Source organism: Lissotriton vulgaris, chromosome 7, assembly GCF_964263255.1.
Source record: "Lissotriton vulgaris chromosome 7, aLisVul1.2, whole genome shotgun sequence".
Taxonomy (NCBI): Eukaryota; Metazoa; Chordata; class Amphibia; order Caudata; family Salamandridae; genus Lissotriton; species Lissotriton vulgaris.
In genome coordinates, this window is record NC_141695.1 from 1,408,433,224 (window position 1) to 1,408,455,628 (window position 22,405).

General features: G+C 43.1%; 1 protein-coding gene across 2 annotated transcripts in view; it reads right to left on the reverse strand.

Annotated features, from left to right (window-relative positions):
• Positions 1 to 22,405, reverse strand: part of LOC147705737 (major vault protein-like) — a 202,339-nt gene that overhangs the window by 100,770 nt on the left and 79,164 nt on the right. For both annotated transcript variants that reach the window (XM_086932183.1, XM_086932184.1), the window contains exons 8-9: positions 14,295 to 14,420; positions 6,657 to 6,815 (exon numbers count right to left, since the gene is read on the reverse strand). In XM_086932183.1, the coding sequence (XP_086788309.1) occupies positions 6,657 to 6,815; positions 14,295 to 14,420 (285 nt within the window). The remainder of the gene's footprint in view (positions 1 to 6,656; positions 6,816 to 14,294; positions 14,421 to 22,405) is intronic.

A 22,405-nucleotide genomic window follows, 5' to 3' on the forward strand; every position in this document is an offset into this window, starting at 1 on the left:
GCTGTTGCTGAGAGTTTACTCCCCAATCTAAGTTTGTTGCTTTCCAGTCTGTCTTTCACTTCCTTTCCCTCTACCCTCCTGGTCCCAGCTCTGCTTGGTACTTCTTGTGCCTATTAAAAAATAAATGGTGATCCTATATGTTAAGTTTATTAAGCTTCACATTGTGTTTCTCTTTTTCGCACCATAATTTATATAGGCACCTGTTGATTACGCCGTGCCATGCATCAGCCTACCACCAAACCCTCCCTCCTAATTGCGCGTTCCGCCCACCTGGATACAGTAAGGAATATGCTACTTACCAGTATGCATCTGTTCTTGGCATAGAGGGCTGCAGAGTGGTACATTATGAATAGATCGCCATCTGGTGTTGGGCTCGGATGATTGCACTTGCCTTTCTCTTGGAGAAGTCCTTTGTAGTCACGAGGCTGGTGACTCCTCCCTTGGGTGATAGTGCGCATGGGCATCGGCTCCTCCTTAGATTGTTTTGCCATAGTAGGGTTAGATTGAGTAGTATGATCGAATACAGAAAGAGATGCCCATGTAAGTGTATCTAAATAAGATAATGTTGGAACAGACACCGGTTTCCGGGGAGGCAGGGAGGGCATGTACCACTCTGCAGCCCTCTATGCCAAGAACAGATGCATACTGGTAAGTAGCATATTCCGTTCGAGGCATATGGGCTGCAGATGGTACATAATGAATAGATTACACAGCAGTTACCTGACTAGCGGTGGTCACCAATGGCTGTTGCAACAGTCTGAAATAAAGCTTTTAATACAGCCTGGCCCACATTTGCTTGTTGTCTTGCCTGGACGTCAACACAGTAGTGTTTCGTGAAGGTATGCGGTGTAGACCAAGTTGCTGCTTTGCATATGTCATCTAGGGGAATGTTCCCTAAGAATGCCCTAGATGCCCCTAGTTTGCGTGTAGAATGAGCTCTAGGGGAAACAGTTAGTGTTCTTTTTGCCTTTATGTAACATATCTGTATACATTTTACAATCCACCTGGCAATACCTGCTTTAGATATAGGGTTGCTTTATGTGTTGGGGAAAACGCTACAAATAGTTGCTTAGTTTTTCTGAAAGTTTGTGTTCTTTCTATGTAATATAATATTGCCCTTTTGACATCTAGTGTATGTAGGGCCCTCTCTGCTACAGTCTGTGGCTTTGGAAAAAAGACTGGTAGTTCCACTGGCTGATTGATGTGGAATGCTGAATTTACTGTAGGCAAGAACTTTGGGTTTGTTCTAAGAACCCCCTTATTCTGGTGTAACTGTAGAAATGGTTCTTGTATTGTTAATGCCTGTAACTCACTCACTCTCCTGAGGGAGGTATTGGCTATAAGGAAGGCCACCTTCCATGTCAGAAATTGTATTTCACACCTATGCATAGGTTCGTTCAAAAGGTGGCCCCATTAGTCTGGTTGGTGAGTACTATGTTGAGGTTCCAGACTGGAGAAGGTGGTAGTCTTGGTGGAATAACTCATTTGAGGCCTTCCATGAAAGCCTTAATTGCAGGTACCCTAAACAGGGATAGATGTTGCCTGTTTTGCAGGTATGCTGCTATAGCTGCAAGATGTACTCTAATGGAGGTGTAAGCAAGGTTACATTGCTGTAAGTGTAGTAAGTAGCAAATAATATTTTGTGTAGATGTGTCCAGAGGGTTGATGTTACTGTTACAGTATACAGCAAACCTTTTCCACTTTGCTGCATAGCAGGTTCTGGTGATGGGACGTTTTGCTTGCTTAATAATTTCCATACAATTTGGAGGTAAATTTAAGTATCCAAATTCTAAGACCTCAGGAGCCAGATCGCTAGGTTCAGTTGTTTGGGATCTGGGTGCATTATTTCTCCATGGTTCTGTGTAAGGTGCATGGGTGAGATTCTTAATTTTTGGTGTGGCACCTGTGAGAGTTGTAGGAGCATGGTGAACCACGGCTGCCGTGCCCACGTGGGTCCTACCAGTATCATGGCCATTGAAGGTTGTTGCAGTTTTCGAACCACTAATGGAATTAGTGGGAGAGGGGGGAAAAAGCATATGGAAATTTGTTGGACCAATTTATGCATAATGCATTGCCCTGCGACAGGTGGTGTGGGTAGCTGGATGCGAAGCTTTGGCATTTTGAGTTCTGATGAGTGGCAAAGAGATCTATCTCCGGTTGTCCCCATCTTTGGAAGAATGGCTGCAGTATTTGGTTGTGCAGTTCCCATTCGTGTACTTGTTCTGACTCTCTGCTTAAGATGTCTGCTATCTGATTTTATGTTTGTATTTATATCAGGTGTTCGGCTAACAGATAGATGTTTTGAGGAATGGCCCATCGCCAAATTTCCTGCACTAGTCTGGATAGTTGGAGAGAGTGTGTCTCCCCCTCCCCTGTTTTTGAATATAATACATTGCTGTCATGTTTTCTGTTCTGACCAGGACTACTTTGTTGAGATTATGCATTTGAAAAGCTTTTAATGCTAGAAACACTGCTAGTAATTTTAGATGATTTATGTGCCATCGTTTGTGCTGTACACTCCATCTCCCTTGTACTGTGTATCTCTCCATATTAGCTCCCCATCCAGTGAGCGATGCATCCGCTGTTAGTACCACTTGTGGAATTGGTTCTAGGAACGACCGCCCTTTGGAAATGTTTGTTGTATTCCACCACTTCAGAGAGCGATGCGTGCGGTCGTCTACTAACACCAGATCTGTAATCTGACCTTGAGCCGGATTCCACTGTGTTGCTAGACATTCTTGAAGCGGACACATTTGCAGTCTGGCATATGGGATTAACAGTATGCAAGAGGACATCATCCCTAATAACTGCATGAACACTCAAGCTGCTAATGAGTGTTGCGGTTGAAATCTTTGAATTAGGGTGAGCATTGTCTGAATCCTGACTGGATTGGGGTATACTATGGCTTTTTCTGTATTTATAGTAGCCCCTAGATATTGTTGAACCTTGTTTGGTTGCAGGTGGGATTTTGTGTAGTTCACCGTAAACCCTAGCTGGTGCAGCAGTTTAATTGTCTTTTGTGTGTTTTGAAGACATTCCTCGTGACGTGGCCTTTATTAGCCAGTCGTCCAAGTAAGGGAAGACATGTATTTGCGGTCTTCTTAGGTGTGCTGCAACCACTGCTAGGCATTTTGTGAACACCCTTGGTGCTGTTGTGACTCCAAACGGAAGGACCTTGAATTGATTAGGTCGTCCTTCTATTACAAATCTGAGGTATTTTCTGTGAGCTTTGTGAATCGGGATATGAAAGTAGACGTCTTTTAGATCCAGTGTAGAAAGAAAGTCCCCTTTCTTCAGTAAAGGAAATACCTGTTGGAGCGTGATCATGTGGGAAGGTTCTGAATTTATGTATGCATTGAGAGATCTGAGGTCTAGTATAGGCCTTAGAGATCCGTCTTTTTTGGGAATTAGAAAGTATAGAGAGTATACTCCTGTTCCTTGTTGATGTTGTGGAACCTCCTCTATCGCATGCTTTTGTAGCAGTGATAGTACCTCCTGTTTTAATAATGTCAGATGATCTTGACTCATTGGACGCTGTCTGGTGGGGATGTTTGGTGGGGTAGCAGTGAGTTCTAGGCAATAACCATGTTGGATAATTTGGCTCACCCACCTGTCTGATGTGATGTTTTCCCAGACAGGTAGGAACTGGGATAGGCGTCCCCCGACCGGTGTTGCATGGTCTGGGGGGAGCTGTATGAAGTCACTGTTTTGGGGTAGGAGAGTTGTGGTTGTTGTTTCTGCGACCTCTACCCTTGTTGTTACCTCTGTAACTGCCTATAGAATTACCTTTAGGTGATGTTGGTGTAAAAGAGGTTGATTGCTGGGTTGTGCCTGTATTTGTTGATCCGCCTCTATAGGTGGACCTATGAAAGGAACCACTCTGAGAAGGCTGTTGCAATGCTCCCATTGACTTAGCCGTTTGTGTCCTTTCATTTTCTCCAACGCCTCATGTGTGCTTGAGCCGAAGAGGGCTTTCCCATCAAAAGGCTGGTTCAATAAAGAAGTTTGTACCTCCTGTTTGAACCCCGAGACCCTGAGCCAGTCATGTATTCTTAACATGATACTGGTGTTTATAGATCTTGCTGCAGTGTCTGCTGCGTCTAAGGCGCACTTAATGGAAGTGTTGGTTATTATCTCCCCTTCTTGTATCAGCTGCTCTGCCCTTTTTTGATATTCCTTAGGGAGATGTGTAATGAGTTTCTCCAACTCATTATAATGAGCTCTATCATAGCGTGCAAGTAGCGCTTGAGTATTTGCTATGCGCCAGCTGTTTGCTGCTTGAGATGCTACTCTCTTACCAGAGGCATCTATTAATTTAGACTCCTTTGTCAGGAGGAGGAGCTTCTCCTGTTAGTGAGTTCGCTCTCTTACGAGCATTTGAGACTACTAACGAGTTCAGAGGTATTTGGCCTTTAAAAAATACTGGGTCTTTTGGGGCTGCCTTATACTTTTTGTCAATTCTTGGGTTTAACAACCTAGCCCACACAGGATCTTTAAATATATCTGATGTGTGAGTGAGGAGACCCTTCAGCAATGGTAGGGTCCCTGAAGATTTTTGTGCAGCAGGTAGTGTTTCTAAAAGGAAATCTTCTATCTGAGGTTTCGTATGTAGATCTACTTTGTGGTATTTTGCTGCCCTATTAATCAATTGTGCAAAACCTGAATTATCATCAGGGGAGCGGGTTTTGAGGGATACAGGTCAGGGTCATTATCATTTGTCACTGCATCATAATCTTCCCATGGGTCTGTGTCTTCTGGGATAGTATTGTTATTGTCCCCAGGAAGGTCCCCATACCCTGCGTCACTTTCTACATCTGTTTGAGGTGTAGATGGGCATGGTGTAAAAGGTTGAGGGATAGCTGGCAGAGTATGAGAAGAGGAGAAGAGGGTGTGTCCATAGGCTGTGGAGAATGGGAGGAGTTGTATTTGTCCCCATTGTTCTCTTCTCAGGAGGAGGAGCTTTCCCCTCCAACGGTTGAGTCTTCCTCTTTTTAGGTGGTTTTGTCACCACCTTGCCAGTTTGTGGATCAATGAACAAAGTCTTTTGTTTTGGATCTGTCTCTTGCTCCTGTGTCTGTACCGAAGCCTTTGGGTCCGATAGATGCTTTTGCTTCTGTGTCTTGGTGTTGTGTTTTCGGCACCGAGAGTTTGCTCGAGTCCGATTTTTTCGGTGTCGATGCTTGTTTCGGTTTCGACATGGAATGTTTCGACTTTGAGCTCTCTTTGGTATGGAGCTTCGATGTCGACCGTTTCTCGTATCCGACATAGTGGGAGACGGAGTGTTTGTTCCGTTGCCGAGCCAGAAGGCAGGGCGTCAAACTTTTTTTGGTTGTCTGACCGGGCTCGAAGGCGGGGTCGACACCAATCGGGGTCGGTTTTTTGGCAAAGGGACGTCGTCACTCACGGTTTGATGAACGTCTACTTCTTCGACATCAGACTCGTCCGCTTCTGACCCAGACCCGTCCTCATTTTCTTCCTTCTCGGAGTGTTAGACCTCGAACAGTTCTGGGATTGCATCTGACTCCATCCTCGACATCTCGTGTCTTCGGGCTCGACGGTTTCTAATAGTCGACTTGGAGGAGAAAGCCACACAGGCTTCACAATCCCGGATTCGTGGTCAGGTGACAAACAGAGGTTGCACGCCTTGTGTAGGACCTTGTGTGGGAATTTAGCACCACACATTGGACATTTCTTGAATGGAGTCCTTTCCATGGACTCCGGGCTGGACTACGTCGAAATAGGCCTCCCGGTCCCGTTGACGTGGAGTTAGAAATCTTCGGTGTGGACGTCGAAGCGCGTCGAAATGGGAATGAACTCGCTCGATAAACAATACAGTCGAATTGGAAAGGGAATACGCGCCGAAATACAACTTTTTCTCGAAGTCGATCCGGAGCGCTTCGATCCTCATCCAAACCCGATGGCGGAAAAAAACAATCTAAGGATGAAGCCAATGCCCTTGCGCACTATCACCCAAGGGAGGAGTCACCAGCCTCGTGACTACAAAGGACTTCTCCAAGAGAAGGCAAGTGCAATCATCCGAGCCCAACACCAGATGGCGATCTATTCATAATGTACCATCTGCAGCCCTTATGCCTCGAACATATCCTTCTGTTCTGAATATTTCCTGTTCTCTCAGAGCATGAGGACGTACCTCACATACACCAAATGCGGCGTGACCTGGGCCTCGTCACAGACTTCCCCGCCATAGTGGTCTTCTGTACAGCTATTGTTTTCACGGTTTCCTTTGAAGCCTTTTTAATGATGTTGCTGTTTGATTGATCTTTTCATATTCCTCAAGCAGACTCCCCCATGGGAAATTCATTAATTTAAGAGATTCATAGTATAGAGTGAGCAGGCAAAGACCCACTAAAGGAAAATTAGAGCAGCATTTACTGTATCCTGAAGAGGGTGTGGAAACATTCTGCTACCAAAGCACACATTATACACTCTCCTTATCCTTAGAGATACCAGTGTTGAAAAAGAGAATGCTAATGCTATAGCTTTGGCTCTCCCCAGGCAAATCTTTCTGTGTACATGCACTACAGTGATGACCAACGTCGCTCTTCATTTGAGAGGCTTTGTAGACTATACTCCAGATCACCCACCCTCATTTTATTTCTCCCACCCAAAAAATACATACCCTTCATTTCGCTCACCTTGCCAGTTTTAATATCCCGCACGTAGATGCCCTCGTTCTCATCAAGTGGGATGGCCTCTCGGGTCAGTAGCACTTCCACCTCCACAGGCGGCACGTACTCAACCGGCCCACGGATCATCCACCGGTCTCCGGGCTTGCGTTGAATCTCATTGCCATCCTGCGCAAAACATATTATTAATGAAAATAACGAAAATAACAACAATAAAGGGGTTAATGCCTAGTGCAGTCTCTACCAACCAAGGGAATACTAAGATGTATAAGATATACCTATATCTGGATGGGCAATAATGGTAAGATTGGTCACTGACAATGTGCCTGTTGCGAGAGCTCTATGTAACCTGCACAGTAAGAGGTTCCATTCCCTGCAGACTCTACCTTTAATGCTTTATGGACGGATAAAAAAAAAGTGTGGTTTCCCTGGCTTTGGATACTTCGAAGATATCTTTGGTACATTGATAAAGTTGCAGGAAAAGCACCAAAACGGCTCAAATTAAATAGCCCATCTGAATGATTTGTTTTCATCTCAGAATATTAGTAGATAGACCGCAACAAGAGTACCTGAGGCCATTTTAGATCCTGTTTTCACCTGGGTGTATTGAGTCGAACTTTTGCACGAATGCCACTTTTGACAAATCTGAAGAATATTTCCTAAATGACGACAACACCACTAGACAACATTTCATTACCGTCTGGTCAGGCCGAGGGTCAGATTCTTTGACGTAGTCCTAATGTGGTGTGTATTGTAGAGATGTGAGATTCACTGGACTTTCTCTCTCCCTTTGCCCAATGCCTTCCCCAAAGATTAGTCCTCCTGTCTAGTCACAGAAAGTCTTAAATCGTTCTCTCCTCTCAGGGACATCACCTCCCATCATCCTCTAGTGAAAAGTTATTTTTTGTCTCAGATGGCAACTTCCATCTTTCCCCGTTTGAAGAAGCAGATGTGACAATAAAAGGCTTTGACCAAGGAATGCTTTGAACCATTCTAAACAAAGAAAAGTATTCTGTGGCCATAAATCACTTGCTTTGACAAAGGGCAGATCAATTGAATCATCAGGAATCTCAAACTATTCTTTATGCAACCAGCAACATCTTCCCTTTTAGAAAAGTTACGTATATCTCAAGAAAAGTCACCAGCATGCTCAGATTGTAGCTCCAGATCAGATCTAACCACATCCTGCTTTTAGCAGAGTTTATAATCAAATCTGCAAAAGAACAAGGTCTCAAGATGTCTGGACTAACAAACCAAACCCATGTTCCATCTCCTCCCGCCCTGGATACTGTACAAACATCGTATGAATGGGCCACTTACTAGGCTAAGCTTCACAACCCCATGGGAAGCAAACCAAAAGCAGAAACAAACTTCGCACAATGGACACTTCTTGAAAGGCGTAAGGCAACCAACCTCATTACTGACATTTCAAAAGAGGGAAATGAAAAACCAGGAACATAACTAAAAGGAGAATCGACAAGTTTCTGTAAGCTGTCATCTCGCTTTAATTTCAGTTCCAATAAAAAGCTTACTCAGATTTATTTATACACATCCTTACTTTCCAAATTCGATGAGTGATCAAACTCAGGACTCATGCGGCAAGATGACCTTAACAGCTTCAGTCTGATTAAGTGGAACTTCTCTGAACGTCATGGTAGGGCCCAATAATCTTGACAGTGCATTTACAATTAGTATCTGTACGCAACTGTTTATCATCATCATATAGGGTCCATCATGCAGGCTGCCTCACTCCTAAAACCTCAGAGTAAGTTGACCAATATATTAAATCATTATTGCACAAGGGGGTTGAGACAGTCAAATGAGTATTCAGCAAGAGGTATCTTTACAAAAAAATGGAAGCCAATAACACCCTTTACATGTTTTACGCCATCAGCTAGTGTCTTGCTTCTTAAATGTCATCAACAAGGACACATTACTGTGATCTGTGAAAGCGAACTTTAAGGTCACACAAAGGTATCAAAGAAAAGTCATTATGTTCAGCTGCCCTTATCAACACTTTAGGAAGCTAACAAAATGTAGCTCTGTCTTGGGAAATAAGTACAGAGGTAATAAAACTTGAATCGTAGCCTTTTCAACTTCTACAGAACAAGAAGTCAGTGAAATTGAATCATTTTATGATGCAAACAAATAAATAGATTTGTTATGGTGCAACTGGGTTCTGTAACTAGTCCAAACTTCATTCCTAAGGAATTTAAACATTTTATATCATCTAACTGATTCTACTGCCTGTATTGTCAGCCCACACCTAATTCACCATTAGCAAATGCATTGCACATATTGCAGGTAAAGAAGAACCTCAAGTACTTCATTGAGAAACTTTGGAGTCATCACAACTGTGTTTGCCCTATAGTCATTAGAAAAAGACATGCTCTGCTAAAACAGGGGACAGCAAAATAAATGGTTACATGTACTAAATTCAATAGTGGAATTAACAGAGGATTGCTAAGTACACTCTCATAAACTCAACTATGTTACGTTATGTAGCACTAAGAATTTCAATTCATAATTCTATTACAGGACCGGAGGCTTTGTATTATGCTTTCTATTTCATTTAATTGCTACACACAGCGGCCAATGAAATTTAACTTTGTATATCACAAACTAAATATCCCATGATGCATTCAACACATCACATCCTGTCAGAGCCCATAAGAGCCAGTCAATAAAGGATATACAGCCAGTTAAGTGTTTTTATATCCATAACCTTATAATGCTTCTTTAATGCATTGTTTGACAGATTTGACGATTACCGCTGTGCGCGCTTGTCATGCCGATTACTTTGGTTGCATTTGCATTTGTCTGTGTTCGCGAGCTCGCGTCTACTGAGGTGTCACATCCCCTCCCTTTGCCTAGGGAGGCACGCGTTCTGATACTGTAGTTCCAGGTTCGGGACAGGCTTGCCAAGTGCAGCGCTACACTCGTGCTGGTTATTTTAGCCCCCCGCCTCTCCCGCTATCACCTGAGAGTAAAGTTGCTGCCTCAGAGCAGCTTACAGTTTGTATTTCCCGCTCGGCGGGCTGGGGGCATTTCGGCCACTTGCTGTCAATATATTAACATTGCAAAAGTTTAACGGTACCGCCCCGCGTAAATGTATGCGCAAAGGCTCCCCATATCAGCGGAGAGGGCAGGGAGCAAGTAACTTTTATTTTGGTTTCGACGTGCGTAGGCCAATTGGGCTATATTTTGTAGGATTGGGCTACGCACGTCGCTGCCCGTCCCCGTTCCCCCCCCGTCCCCCCCCCCCCTCCGTCCCCCCCCCCCCCTGTCCCCCCCCCCCCCCCCCGAGTAGCACCCCAACACCTGGCAGGCTGGAAGAATTGTTGGGCCTTGAGGGAGCACACCTCCTGAATATCAGAAACTGCTCTTTTTTGCTCCAATTACGCCCTGTGGGCTGCAAGAACTCTGTTACAGCCTTTGCTGAGGAGCTAGGTAGCTGTACTTCGTTTTTTATGTGTTGTGGGTTGGCTCCCCCATTTACTCCTCTCTGTAGATTGCCTCATGAGCAAATATATTCACAAATTACCTATGAGGAGGAAGTGACTGATCCCTTACCTTGAAGATAATATTGTTGAGGCCCTGGACGGTTCGGTTCAGGATTCCGTCAACAAGGCCCTTGAAAAGGCAGTTCCGGGAACTGTGCAACAGGTGCTAGCTACTGCACTTAAGCCTATCACTAAGCAGTTGAAAAAGTTCGCCAAGCATCATGGTTTCACTGCTCCGACAGTCCCTTCGAAGGACGTGGCACCCTCTGATTCCCAGTCCAAGTCTTGGCCACACTCCTACACCTTGTCCTCTCTGCCTGCCCCTGACGCCAGCAAGTTCAAGGCTCCAGACACTGATACCGATACAGATAGTACGTCTACCGACGATCCGGATGAGTCTTCTCCTAGGAAGAGGACCAGGAAGTCTAAGAATGTGGAGCCTTCGCAGCCTGTCCTTACCCCCTTCACCTTTAATCCTGCTGACATTGTTCATCAAGCTGCTGCATACCTGCATGACAACCTCTGTAAAAGTTTTGACAAGGAGGTGAGAAATAGGCTCCGTTCAGAGTGCCCTAGTCCGGACATCGCTGATAAAGTCGCAGAGACCCCTGACTTAAACACTAGCCTGCGGACTTTCCTAAAAAAGTTTGCCAAAAATTCTAAGAAAGCCATTGATCGTGACTGGTGAGGGTGCCAGGACCAGCTCCTGGATGTGGTGGGGCCCCTGGCAAAAATCCTGGAGATGGCTCTGGAAGCACACGAATCTGGTGCGGCCATGGATCCTCATATCTTGGCAGGATGGACCCAGAGGGCGATATGCCTATTGGGTAATGCAAATTGCGCCATATCCACGGAACGCAGGAAGTCACTCCTTATGAGAATGGACTCCAACCGTACCGAATTGGCAGCGGCAGAACCAGGTCCCCTGGCGGACGGCAACTTGTTCGGTGAACGTTTCATTAAGGACGTAGCCAAGTACGTGGGCACCTTCACGACTCTCGATAAGGCTCAGTCAGGGATCAAGAGAGTCTTTCAGGCTGGGGTTTTCAACAGGGCCGGACGAGGTCAGGACGCTCGTTTGGCCGCCAGCATCCCAAGGTCCCCAGAGAGGGGACTTTGCTCGAGGCAGAGGTGATTGGGACTCCACCCGTGGGGGGACGTTCTACCCCACCAGGCAACGTTTCAACTAGAGACGTTTCAACAGGGGAGCATACCGTGGTGGCTTCCAAGCCACAGAATCTTCAGGTGAGTGCTCCAGACACCTCCCAGCTTCCCTTGGTGGGTCGTACTCAATTTTTCTTTCACAATTGGGTTCAATATTCTCAGGATGCTTGGATATTACAGACAGTTCAGGGTTTTAGTCTAGATTTCTTTCAGGTTCCTCATCAGGACAGACAGCCCAGACAGCTGTCTTTTTCCCAAACAGAGTGCGCTTTTATAGATTCAGAAATCGAAAAATTGCTGCAGAATAGCCCTCTTGGTTTCTGCAGCAATATTTTTCTGGTTCAGAAGAAAGGCAGAGGTTACAGGTTGGTACTCCATTTAAAAGATTTCAATCACTACATTGTTTACAAACATTTCAAGATGGAGGGTATCCATCTCTTGAAGGATCTTTTGAAACAAGGAGACTGGATGGTCCGTCTGGACCTGAAGGATGCCTACCTATTCATTCTGATTTTTCCTCCACATCGGAGATTTCTGCAATTCCAGTGGAGAGACCGCTGGTACGAATATTTGGTCCTTCCTTTCGGACTTTCCTCAGCACCATGGTGTTTCACCAAAGTGCTGAAGCCAGTAATAGCCTATCTCAGAGAGCAAGGGGTTTGCATGATCGTGTATTTAGACGATATACTGATCATGTCGCAGACGCCGGAGATGGTGGTGCAACATCTGCGCATGACCATTGGTATGCTACAAGATCTCGGGTTTGTGGTCAACGAAGCTAAATCCGTACTGTGTCCATCACAACAGATAGACTTTCAGGGTTTTGTCATAAATTCACACACTGCTCAATTGAGTCTTCCCCGTTCCAAACTTCGAGACATACAGAAGGCGCTACGCTCTGTTGTCCAAACAGACAGTCTCACTGAGAGTCATGCCTGAATAGTGGGTCTCCTAGCGTCATCGATTCAAGCGATCTTCCCAGGTCCCCTTCACTATCGAGCCCTTCAGAGATTAAAAATGTACAGAAGGGACTCTCGTACACGGACCTGGTTCCTCTGTCCTCAGAGGTCCGAGAGCTACTCACCGGCTCATTTGCGATCAGGACTCTGTTACCCAAAAATGTTTCGTGTTGCATCCTACTACGGATGGACAACATATCAGCAGTACGTTACATCAACAAACTGGGAGGCACGAGATCCTCCATGTTGGTAGAGATAGGCAATAGTGCCAAAAGCCCTTCACTAAGTCATCAGATATCGGTCATTGCTGAATATATTCCAGGCCAGTCGAACGTGGCAGCGGACTGGCACTCACGACACCTCAAAGACTACAGCGATTGGCAGCTCCAGCCTCAAGTAGTTGAGTGGTTACAGGCGATCTGGGGTCCATGCCAGATCGACCTCTTTGCGTCCTGGTTGAATCAGCAATTACCCCAGTTCTTCAGCTGGAGACCGGATCGGTTAGCTCTGGTGACGGATGCCTTCACTCAGGACTGGTCCCAGACTCTGAATTATGCCTTTCCCCCGTTCATATTGATCCCTCTGGTCTACACAAAGATCTTGCGACAAATAGCGGAAGTAATCTTAGTGACTCCCCTGTGGAAGTCGCAACCTTGGTTCCCGAGTCTTCTGGAGGTGAGCTGAGACTTCCCCAGGAAGATTTCAGGGTCCCTGATGTTACTCCAGGGCCCTCATGGAGAGATGCAGCCGATGGTGGTGTTGGGGCAATTGTCCCAGATGGCCTGGAGACTTTCCGGCAGCATAGGCAAATGCCAGGATTCAGACCAAGCTTCAGCCTTCAGCACCCAAGCTTACGCTCCATCCACTAGGAAGAGATACTTCAGCCTGGAAGGGCTGGGTTCGTTGGTGCGTGGAACACATGGATCCCATGGGGGCGGTATTTCCCTGCATTGTGAACTTTCTTTCGCAGAAAGCTTCCGAGGGGTTGGCATATTGTTCCGTTAATAATTTCCGTTCCACTATCTCGGCGGGTCATTCTCAAATTGACGGCAAACCTGTGGTTATGCAACCGCTCATATGTAAACTTCTGAAGGGTTTTAGAGTAGCGAATCCGCCCAAACCCAAGTATACTTCCTTATGGGATGTCTCTCTAGTTCTTTCCCTATTTAATGAATGGCCTCAAAATGACATGTTAACAAGGAAACCGCTTCCGGCCAAATTGGCCATGCTTTTATGTCTTGCGGCAGGTAGACGTTCATCTGATGTCAAGGCTTTGGACGTTACTGGTAGAGTATATACTCTGGGGGGAGTTTCCTTTAACATTACTTCCAGAACCAAGACAATGTCTAGAAGTGTTGATTACCATGCCTTTCCTAGTAATGCTAAGATTTGTGTAGTGCAATGTCTTAAAGCCTACGAGGAATGTACAAGGTCAATTCGGCCTGCTGGTATAGCGCAATTATTTGCTTTGCAGAAACCGTACAGACCTGTTACTACAGCTACAATAGCGAGATGGCTAAAGTATGTTATGCAGGAGGCAGGTATTGATTCAGGTGTTTGGGGTGCACTCTGTTCATGGCGCCATGGCCTCGAAAAGTTTTATGTTCGGATCTACTGTTCAGGACATTATGAATTCTGCTTACTGGTATTCAGAATCTACCTTTAAACTGTTTTATCATAAGCCGTGGGTGATATTTCCTCTGTAGTTTTTCAGCAGCGTTAAACTAGCATAATAGGAAGTTTTTTTTACCATAAACTATTATCTGAGGACAGAGGATCTGGAGTCGCGGTGTTTGCAAAATATAGTTAAACAAAAACAGAACATTGTGCTTTCTTCTCAACATTGATAAATGAAAATGGTTTTTGCTATGTGATCAGTGTTCCGGAACACACTAATAATGTTATGTTAATTTAAGATGAAAGAATGCATAAGTAGACTAGGTTTATTTAAATATAATAAATAGATCAGGACACTGGTATAATTGTCCTCCTGCCTCCGGTAGGAGGACAGCATCACTCACTTCATCTGTATCTTCCAGGAGCTGGAGAGCCTTCAGCACCAAACCTTCATCTTCAGAAAGTATGTACACATCCTGGATCCCAGACTCTAAGCTCTCTCCGGGCTGCAGGAAGAAGGACTTCTCCCCCTGTGGAGAAGAGAAAGCAAAGTTCAGTCTGCCAATCTGTAACACCTTTGACCCCCACACCACCAACTCTTTCAAAGGATGGCCAAGACTGGCGAAATTTGTTAAAACAGATCAGGGTCCTGTACACCACTGATATTCTGGTCAAAGGAATCCCACAAAACACCAACTTTAAACTTAGTGACTCCGGATTATCCGCTACATTGAGGTTAGAAATCCTTCAAATCGCCCTCACCCCCAGCCCAGCCTTCATAGGGGGCTCTTGCCAATTGCCTTCATTCAGGTATGATCCTCTGCACATGCATTAGATATTGATCTTGGCATCGTCCCACTTGAGAATTGAAAAACATTCTTTCACCCAACCAAACGAAAGTAAATTAAAATACCTCACAGTGTGACGGGTCTTCACTAGGACCCCTACACAACTGGCAAAGGGGTAGTAGAGAGGGGCCTTCCAGTGATCCCCTCGACACATGCCTATCCGTTCTCCGGATTCTTGTGAGCAACAGAGCGACTACGCTAGAAGCACTGAGTGCACCCACTCCCTACTTGAGTTTGCACAAATACAAAGGACAGCAGGGAGGAGTCCAACGTAACTTTTGGTAACAGTTTCCCCACAACGCCCTAGGAGTTACACTGGAATGCAGAATAAATGGGGCATTAGGACGCATGCTTCTAAGTCTCTCCTTCAAATAAGTGTAGCTGCTATTTAGATGGTCTGCGACGTCATCAGGACCCACAACGTGAACTGGGAATGATGAAGGAGATTGTAGACCGATCTTTTGCAGCCATGAGAAATGCTCTTCCTTACCGCTTTATAAAAACTAATACGTGAATACTAATATGTGAATAAAAATACATCTAAGTCATAGATTTTGAACTAAGTGGGATGTAATCTAAATTCTATCTGGGATAAGATTCCTCCCACATTTTGTGCACAGAATATCCACCCGAAATAGGTAGAGCAGCTAGATTTTGAAGACTGGAAAGCAGGACTGGCTACAGAAAGATCTAGGACTACACCTGGACAACAGACACGGGTACAATGACAAGAATCCCTTACACTGCCATAATACTCATCACCTTCAAACCTAAGAGAGTGCTTACAGTTTCTTAACTGTCAAATATTACATAAGCATTGTTGTGGTGATGTCTCAATGCACATTTTTCGGTGTTTTTTACATTTCAACACACATTTTCTTAGGACTACTGTAGACGGGATGGTGTTGAGGGCCAGGAGTCTCCTTTTGGACTAGTGCGATCTGCTCTGTACAGAGTTTAGCAGGGCAGATAACATTGCTGGCCTGGAGGACCTGCATTTGAGAGTACTATGGGTGGAAACCTGCTGCTTAACAGCGGCACATGCCCCAGGATCTAACACCATGCAAAGAACTGTGGGTATGTCAGCTGTATGCTACTGGAAAAAGGAAATCCTAATAATTGGTCCTGACCACCTAACCAAACCAAACACAGACTGCCTCTTTCACCACAGCACTCTTCCTCGCTGCTGTTCCTTCACAGACATCTCTTAACTTTACAGCCCTTGATTAGCACTTTAGTGTCACACTAGGTTTGAGTGTCACAAAAACATTTTCGCAATGTGGTGGCTGTATGTAGCTGCACATATGCAGGGCTTTGGGAGGTGGGGGCATGTCAGTCAGGCTCGGCTGCTCTCCCTTCTTAGAGGTAAGAAAGAGTGCTATGACTGAAATACTGGATATGTGCACCTTCCCATCAGAATGGCCAACACTGCCAGAAGAGAACTAAAGAACAAGAATGCTTAGAATTAGAATTCAAATGCTCCTCAAATGCAAAAATGGAACATTGATTTATTTAGGAGAAAATTTTCATATGCCAGGAAAGATGTCCAAAAACCAGGACTGTCCCAGTAAATTATGAGGTGTGATCACCTTAGAAGGAGGGGTCTCTTCCCCTAAATGGACATTAGTCCATGTAGTCAGTGTTCCGCTCAATGTAACCATCACCAGGGAATGCCTCCTCATGAAAACATAAAGCCCCCTGCATCACTCGCTCGACTAGCTAAAGTCAAGTCTTTCAAACAACAAGGGGTGAGGATGTGGCCTAACGACTTAGGTGGTCAACCTCGGAGTTAGAGAACTGGGTTCGAGTCTCAGCAGGGACACTCAACATCCTGTGATTCTGCGTAAATTACTTTATCTCCCCCGTGCCAATCTCAAATTAATGTATCCGTCTGTAACGCAATTGGTGCTCATGTAAAGCACTCCGATATCCTCGGATCTAGTTTGCGCTATATAAAACTCCCCCTCAAAAAAAGAAAAGAGGAAAGTAGGCCAAACCTTAACTTTTACATATCGCCTTAGGGTAGGGCCGTGGCTGCCTACCCCATACCACGCCCTTCGTTTGTATTGTTCAATCAAGATGGTTAAAAAAGCTTCAGTGCTTCAACAAGTAACCCGCTTTACTCAAACCTGTTAATAACACTACATCAATTTTCAATACATGTTAGATAAAGGTGTCTTAGTATGCATATGTATGCATGTTCCTTAATTTGTGGAAAAATATACCTCACTTGCTGCTATGCAGCCTCCATTTCTGTTGGTATTCTCTGTAATACTTCCCATCCCGCTGAAAGAACACAAAGTAGGCGCCAGGTGGATGCAGGCCGTTAAGTGTCAACATATTTGCTATAATGGTGAAAATGTTTCTCAAAAACAATGCCTTGCCTGAGGTGACATTATATAGAATTGATATAGTAACTACTCAAATTATACTAGCACACTACTACCCCCAAAAAACTCTACATTTTCCACACTAGCAACTCAAATTACTCAAAATGTTTTCTATTACAGCCCTTAATATAATACCATCACACTGCAAGATTTACTAAATTACTCCTTAGTAAAATCCAGTACATGAATGAATTTGCCCTTTGCAAAATCTTAATCACCCTAAAATCATACTAAGAACCCTGGATTCCCACTGATTTCCACTCTTTAGAAAATAAATGCCCTGCAGTTTACATGGCTACAAAAATGGAGGACAGTAAAATTCAACTTAGTAAAACGATAAGATTGAGGTGACAAAAGAAACAAAAAGTTAAAATAGGAAATGCAAGTAGAAAGAACCATAAGAGCATTCTTGAGCCGACAACACTCCTCCTAAATCTACCTAAATGCATGGAGTCCATTAGTTTGATTTCCATTTTCAAAAAAAAAAAAAAAAAAAAACATTTTATATTAAAGCGCAACCCTCTGGCTTCTAAAACAAACACTTGAGCAGCATGTTTCACTTAAGGTGGCAACTATGGACTCCACAAAAGTGCAATTGGCAAGGCAATTTACATAAACTTTCCAAACTTTCTTTGGGAAGTCAGATGCAGATTTCCACAAACTCAAATGAACACCAAAATCTGTAATAAACCACTTTCTTGTATAATTAACCAAAGGATAAATTCTGGAATTTTAATGTTTGTGACTCAATAACAAAATTTCTCAATTCTGAAAGACATCTAAACTCCAGAATCGGAAGGAGAACGTGGAACTGTATTATTTTGATGCTATGGAGACACTGACTTTCATAGTCATTACTTCAAAGGTCAGCAAGCCCTCTGGGTTAATGGTTCTGAAAGATGACACAACGTGTGCAAGTCTGGTGTTGTGATATTATGATCTGCCTACTGACGCAGAAAATGTTTGATTACACCGCACAACAGTTTAAATGTACAGTTCAGTAAATACACAATACCGAAAATCTGAGCAGCCCGCACTTTTCACGCACTGCCATCTCGCTGCGCTACTCCTCTCTCCACATGCTTTTGCTACAGCAGAGTGGTATTTGTGATAATGTGTTAACATGCTTTGTACCTTTAATTTATGGAATCTTGTCAGGAGATTCTGGCTTAGAATGTACACCTCCCTGGAGGTTAGTTGATCGTTGGTCTTCGTGGATGGGGTTAATAAATACCCACTTTCCTACTTCACAAGTTTCCTGTTACTTTATTTAATGTGTTGAACACCACATTAAATTGGCGACGATCGGGAGACCTCAACACAAAGGGAAAAGAAGATAAAGACACCCCTCCTCCAGCGGCTGTATTTAAGAAAAGGAAGCGGTGACTTCCCTGCGGCGGTTTGTTTACACAACGTTTGTCTGTGTTATCATCCGGTGAGGAGAGCGGTGGGCATTTAAACTCAGCGAAAGTGTAGTTAAATTATTCTTTTTAGTCTAAAAATCAACTTTGAAGTTAAAAGTATCAAGCGCGAGCTTTAAAAGATAAACTGAACGTAAGGAGCGCGAGCAAAGTGAAGAGCGCGAGCAAAGTGAGGAGCGCGAGCAGTGAAAAGCGCGAGCCGTACAATCTGAAAGGGAATTACAGCTGACGTAAGCACGACCTGAACTGGGCGCATCACGCACAATCTCAATGAGTTTCAGCTGTGCGCTCCTTCATCTCTAGTCAGCGCTGTGTTCTATTATTTCTACTCAGCGCATTCTTCACGTCACAATACCACGGAGTTCTATTTTCAAGTCGAAGCATTGTATCTTGTCACAATTTCATTATTCATAGGCATTCTTATTTGACATTTTCTCAACAAGTTAAGAGCATTGTTCAGCAAGTAAAGGGCATTGTTGATTGATATTTTTTTTTCCCCATCAAGTTAAGTCAATTCCACCATTCCAAGACATTGTAAATTAATTGACATTTTATCAGCAAGCTAAGAACATTTTTCAACAAGTAAAGAGCATTGTTAATTGATATTTTCAAGCAAACTAAGCCATATTTTTTCTCTTCAAATTGAACATATTGGCTCTATTAAACAAGTGAACACTTAAAAAAAAGGGGAAACTTAAAAAAATGCAGAACGTTACTCAACCAGCATTTTTTCTAGTAAGTCCTGGAGAACCTAACGTGAAATGGAAAAAGTGGAAGAAAATATTTGCGAATTATGCCAGGGTATGTGGCACAAATTTGAGTGCAGAAAGGAAACTTGCTCTTCTTCTACATTGCCTCGGTGGTGAAGGACAAGACGTTTTGGAACACCTACCAGATTTACCTGCAGCAGAGCAAAGAAATCTGAATGAATATGAAATCGCTATATTACAGTTAGACCGTCATTACTTACCAAGATTAAGCACCATAATGGAACGTTATCATTTTGGTTTGAGAGAACAGAAGAAAGATGAAACAGCCGAGGAATATGTATCTTGTTTAAGGAAATTAGCATCTTCATGCAATTTTGGACAAACACTTGACGAGAGAATACGTGATCAATTTGTTCTAAGATGTGCACATGATGACATCAGGAAAGAGTTATGGTTGAAAGATGAACCTCCTCTTGAAGAAGTTTTAGTTATCGCTAAACAAGTCGAACACATGACTAAATGTGTAGGTGAATTAAAAAAAGAAAAAGGAGAAACCTGATGTTAAAGAAGAAACTAAGGTGGACGATATTGTTTGTCAAATAAAAAAGCAAGAAAGTACAGCTGGACAAGAAAAACAGGGTGCAATAGGAAATGTAATGAATCCTAGCATGCCTAATGCTTTGTTTTCTTCACAATCTAGTAGATTTTCGTGTTTCAGATGTGGTCAAAATTCACACTTAGCAAATTCTCCAACTTGTCCTGCATTAAAAGTTGTGTGTAACGGATGTGGAAAGAGAGGTCATTATGCAAAGTTCTGTAGAACAAGAATGTTGAAAGGAGAATTTATAAAAAAGAAATGGTCTCAACCCCAAGTTAGAACTGTGAGTTTTGAGATAAAATGTAATGAGATTGATCATCCTTCACATTTAGTGAAGGTGGAGAATAAGATGATAAATTTCAAATTTGATTCTTGTTCTCGTATTACCCTTATTGATGAAAAATTATTTAAGGACACTTTCCCAGACAATCCAAAATTAATGAGATCAGATATATTACCTCTAGGTTATAGTGACAAACCAATAAAAATTCTAGGTTATTTCTTGGGTGGAATGGAATTGGGTAGTCGCATAACTGTTGGAAAAATATATGTAGCGAAAAAAGGTGATGCATTAATAGGATGGTTACATCAAAGAGAACTTGGTGTGACACTTGATCCAAATTCTATTCCTCAAGTGATAATTCAAGAAGTGAATGAGAGTGTTGAAAGTTGTGTGAGTGATGACTTGTGTAACGTTTTTAAAAAAAAATTCCAGATGTTTTTAAAGAAAAATTGGGATGTTTACGTGGTTATAAACATCATATCAAACTGAAAGTGAATGCCTTTCCTATTGTAGCAAAGGTGAGGAGAATTCCTTTGTTAGAACAAACCAAAGTTAAAGAAGAAATTGACAAGCTGATTAATAATGGGATAATTGAACCAGTGGAGGCAACAGAGTGGTTGGCTCCCATTGTTATTGTGAAGAAACCAACTGGCGAAATTCGTCTTTGTGTTGATTTGAGATCCCTAAATAAGGAAGTTGTCGTAGATAGGTTTCCGTTACCCAACATTGACGAGTTGGTTGCCACTTTGGGTGGAGCAAAATACTTTACCACTCTTGATTTAGCTTCTGCCTACCACCAGGTGGAACTGGATGAGTCTTCACAGGAGCTAACGGCTTTCATCACTCCCATGGGAACTTTCAAGTACAAAAGAATGCCATTTGGGTTTGTTTCGGCAGCCTCTGCATTTCAAAGGATTATGGCTAAGATTCTGAGAGGTTTGCCTGGGGTGAAGTGTTATCAGGATGATTTGTTAATATTTGGAAAAAATTTGAAACACAATGAACGAGTATGTCTGGTTCTTGAACGTTTGGGTGAAGCTGGTATGTCTCTGAAGAAAAGTAAGTGCAAATTCGGTGTGCGAGAAGTGAATTATCTGGGACATAGAATTACAGGTGATGGTGTTTTCCCTAAAAAAGAAATGATAGAGACTATTTCTAAGATAAATGAACCTGTTAACAAGGATGAGTTACTTTCATTTTTAGGAATGGTTGAATTCTACGGAAAGTTTATCACTAATTTTGCTGAAAAAACACATAGCATGAGGAAGTTGACTGCCAAAAGTTCTGTTTTTGATTGGACGGATGATTGCAGAAAAGAATTTGTAGGCATAAAAAAATGAGTTAAATAAGGCTCCATCTTTACATGCTTTTGTTCCTGGTCTACCGACTTTTATTTTCACTGATGCAAGTGATAAAGGTCTTGGGGCTATTTTAACGCAAAGAAAAGATAGGCAGGATTTCTTGATTTGTTGTTCTTCTAGATGTCTAAAGGGTGCGGAAACAAACTATTCAGTTATTGAGAAGGAGTCTCTTGCAATTTTTTAGGCCTTGAGGAAATTTAGAAATTTAATCTGGGGCTCTAAAGTGTGTGTTTTATCAGATCATAAACCTCTAAAAGAAGTTTTTTCAAAGAAAGGTTTAGATGCCATTTCATCAAGAATTAGGAAATGGGTTATTTCTTTACAGGAATTTGACTTTGAAGTAGATTACATTCCTGGTGTAGCCAATAAGTCTGCAGATTGCTTGTCTAGGCTAGTTGTTGTAGGGAATGTTCATGAAGAAGATATTTTTGATACAGATGACAGTACAGATGACAGTATCAGAGTATGTGAAGTTACTGAGGGAGCAGTTGAGGAGTGTGAATGGAAGACTGAGTTAGAGAAGGATGAAGAAATTTCCAAACTTATTTCTTCTTTAAAAAGTCATACTCGTTTAGAAAAACCATGGTTGTTAGTTTCAGATGAACTTTCTATTACTGATGATGGTCTTCTTACTCGTGGGACAAAATAAATTCCTCCTGTTGGTATCTGAAAAAAATTATTGTCCCATGCTCATTGTGGTCATCTTGGCATCGTCAAGACTAAAGAAATTCTTCGTTTGCAGTTTTGGTGGCCTGGGATGGATCTAGAAATAGAGAGAATGGTGAGAGATTGCCCTGAATGTTGTGCTAGCGACAAAATCTTAAAGACTAGACAAATGCCCATGGTAAAGAGGATTTTACCTAATCATCCTTGGGATGAAGTTGCAATTGACATTGTTGGTCCT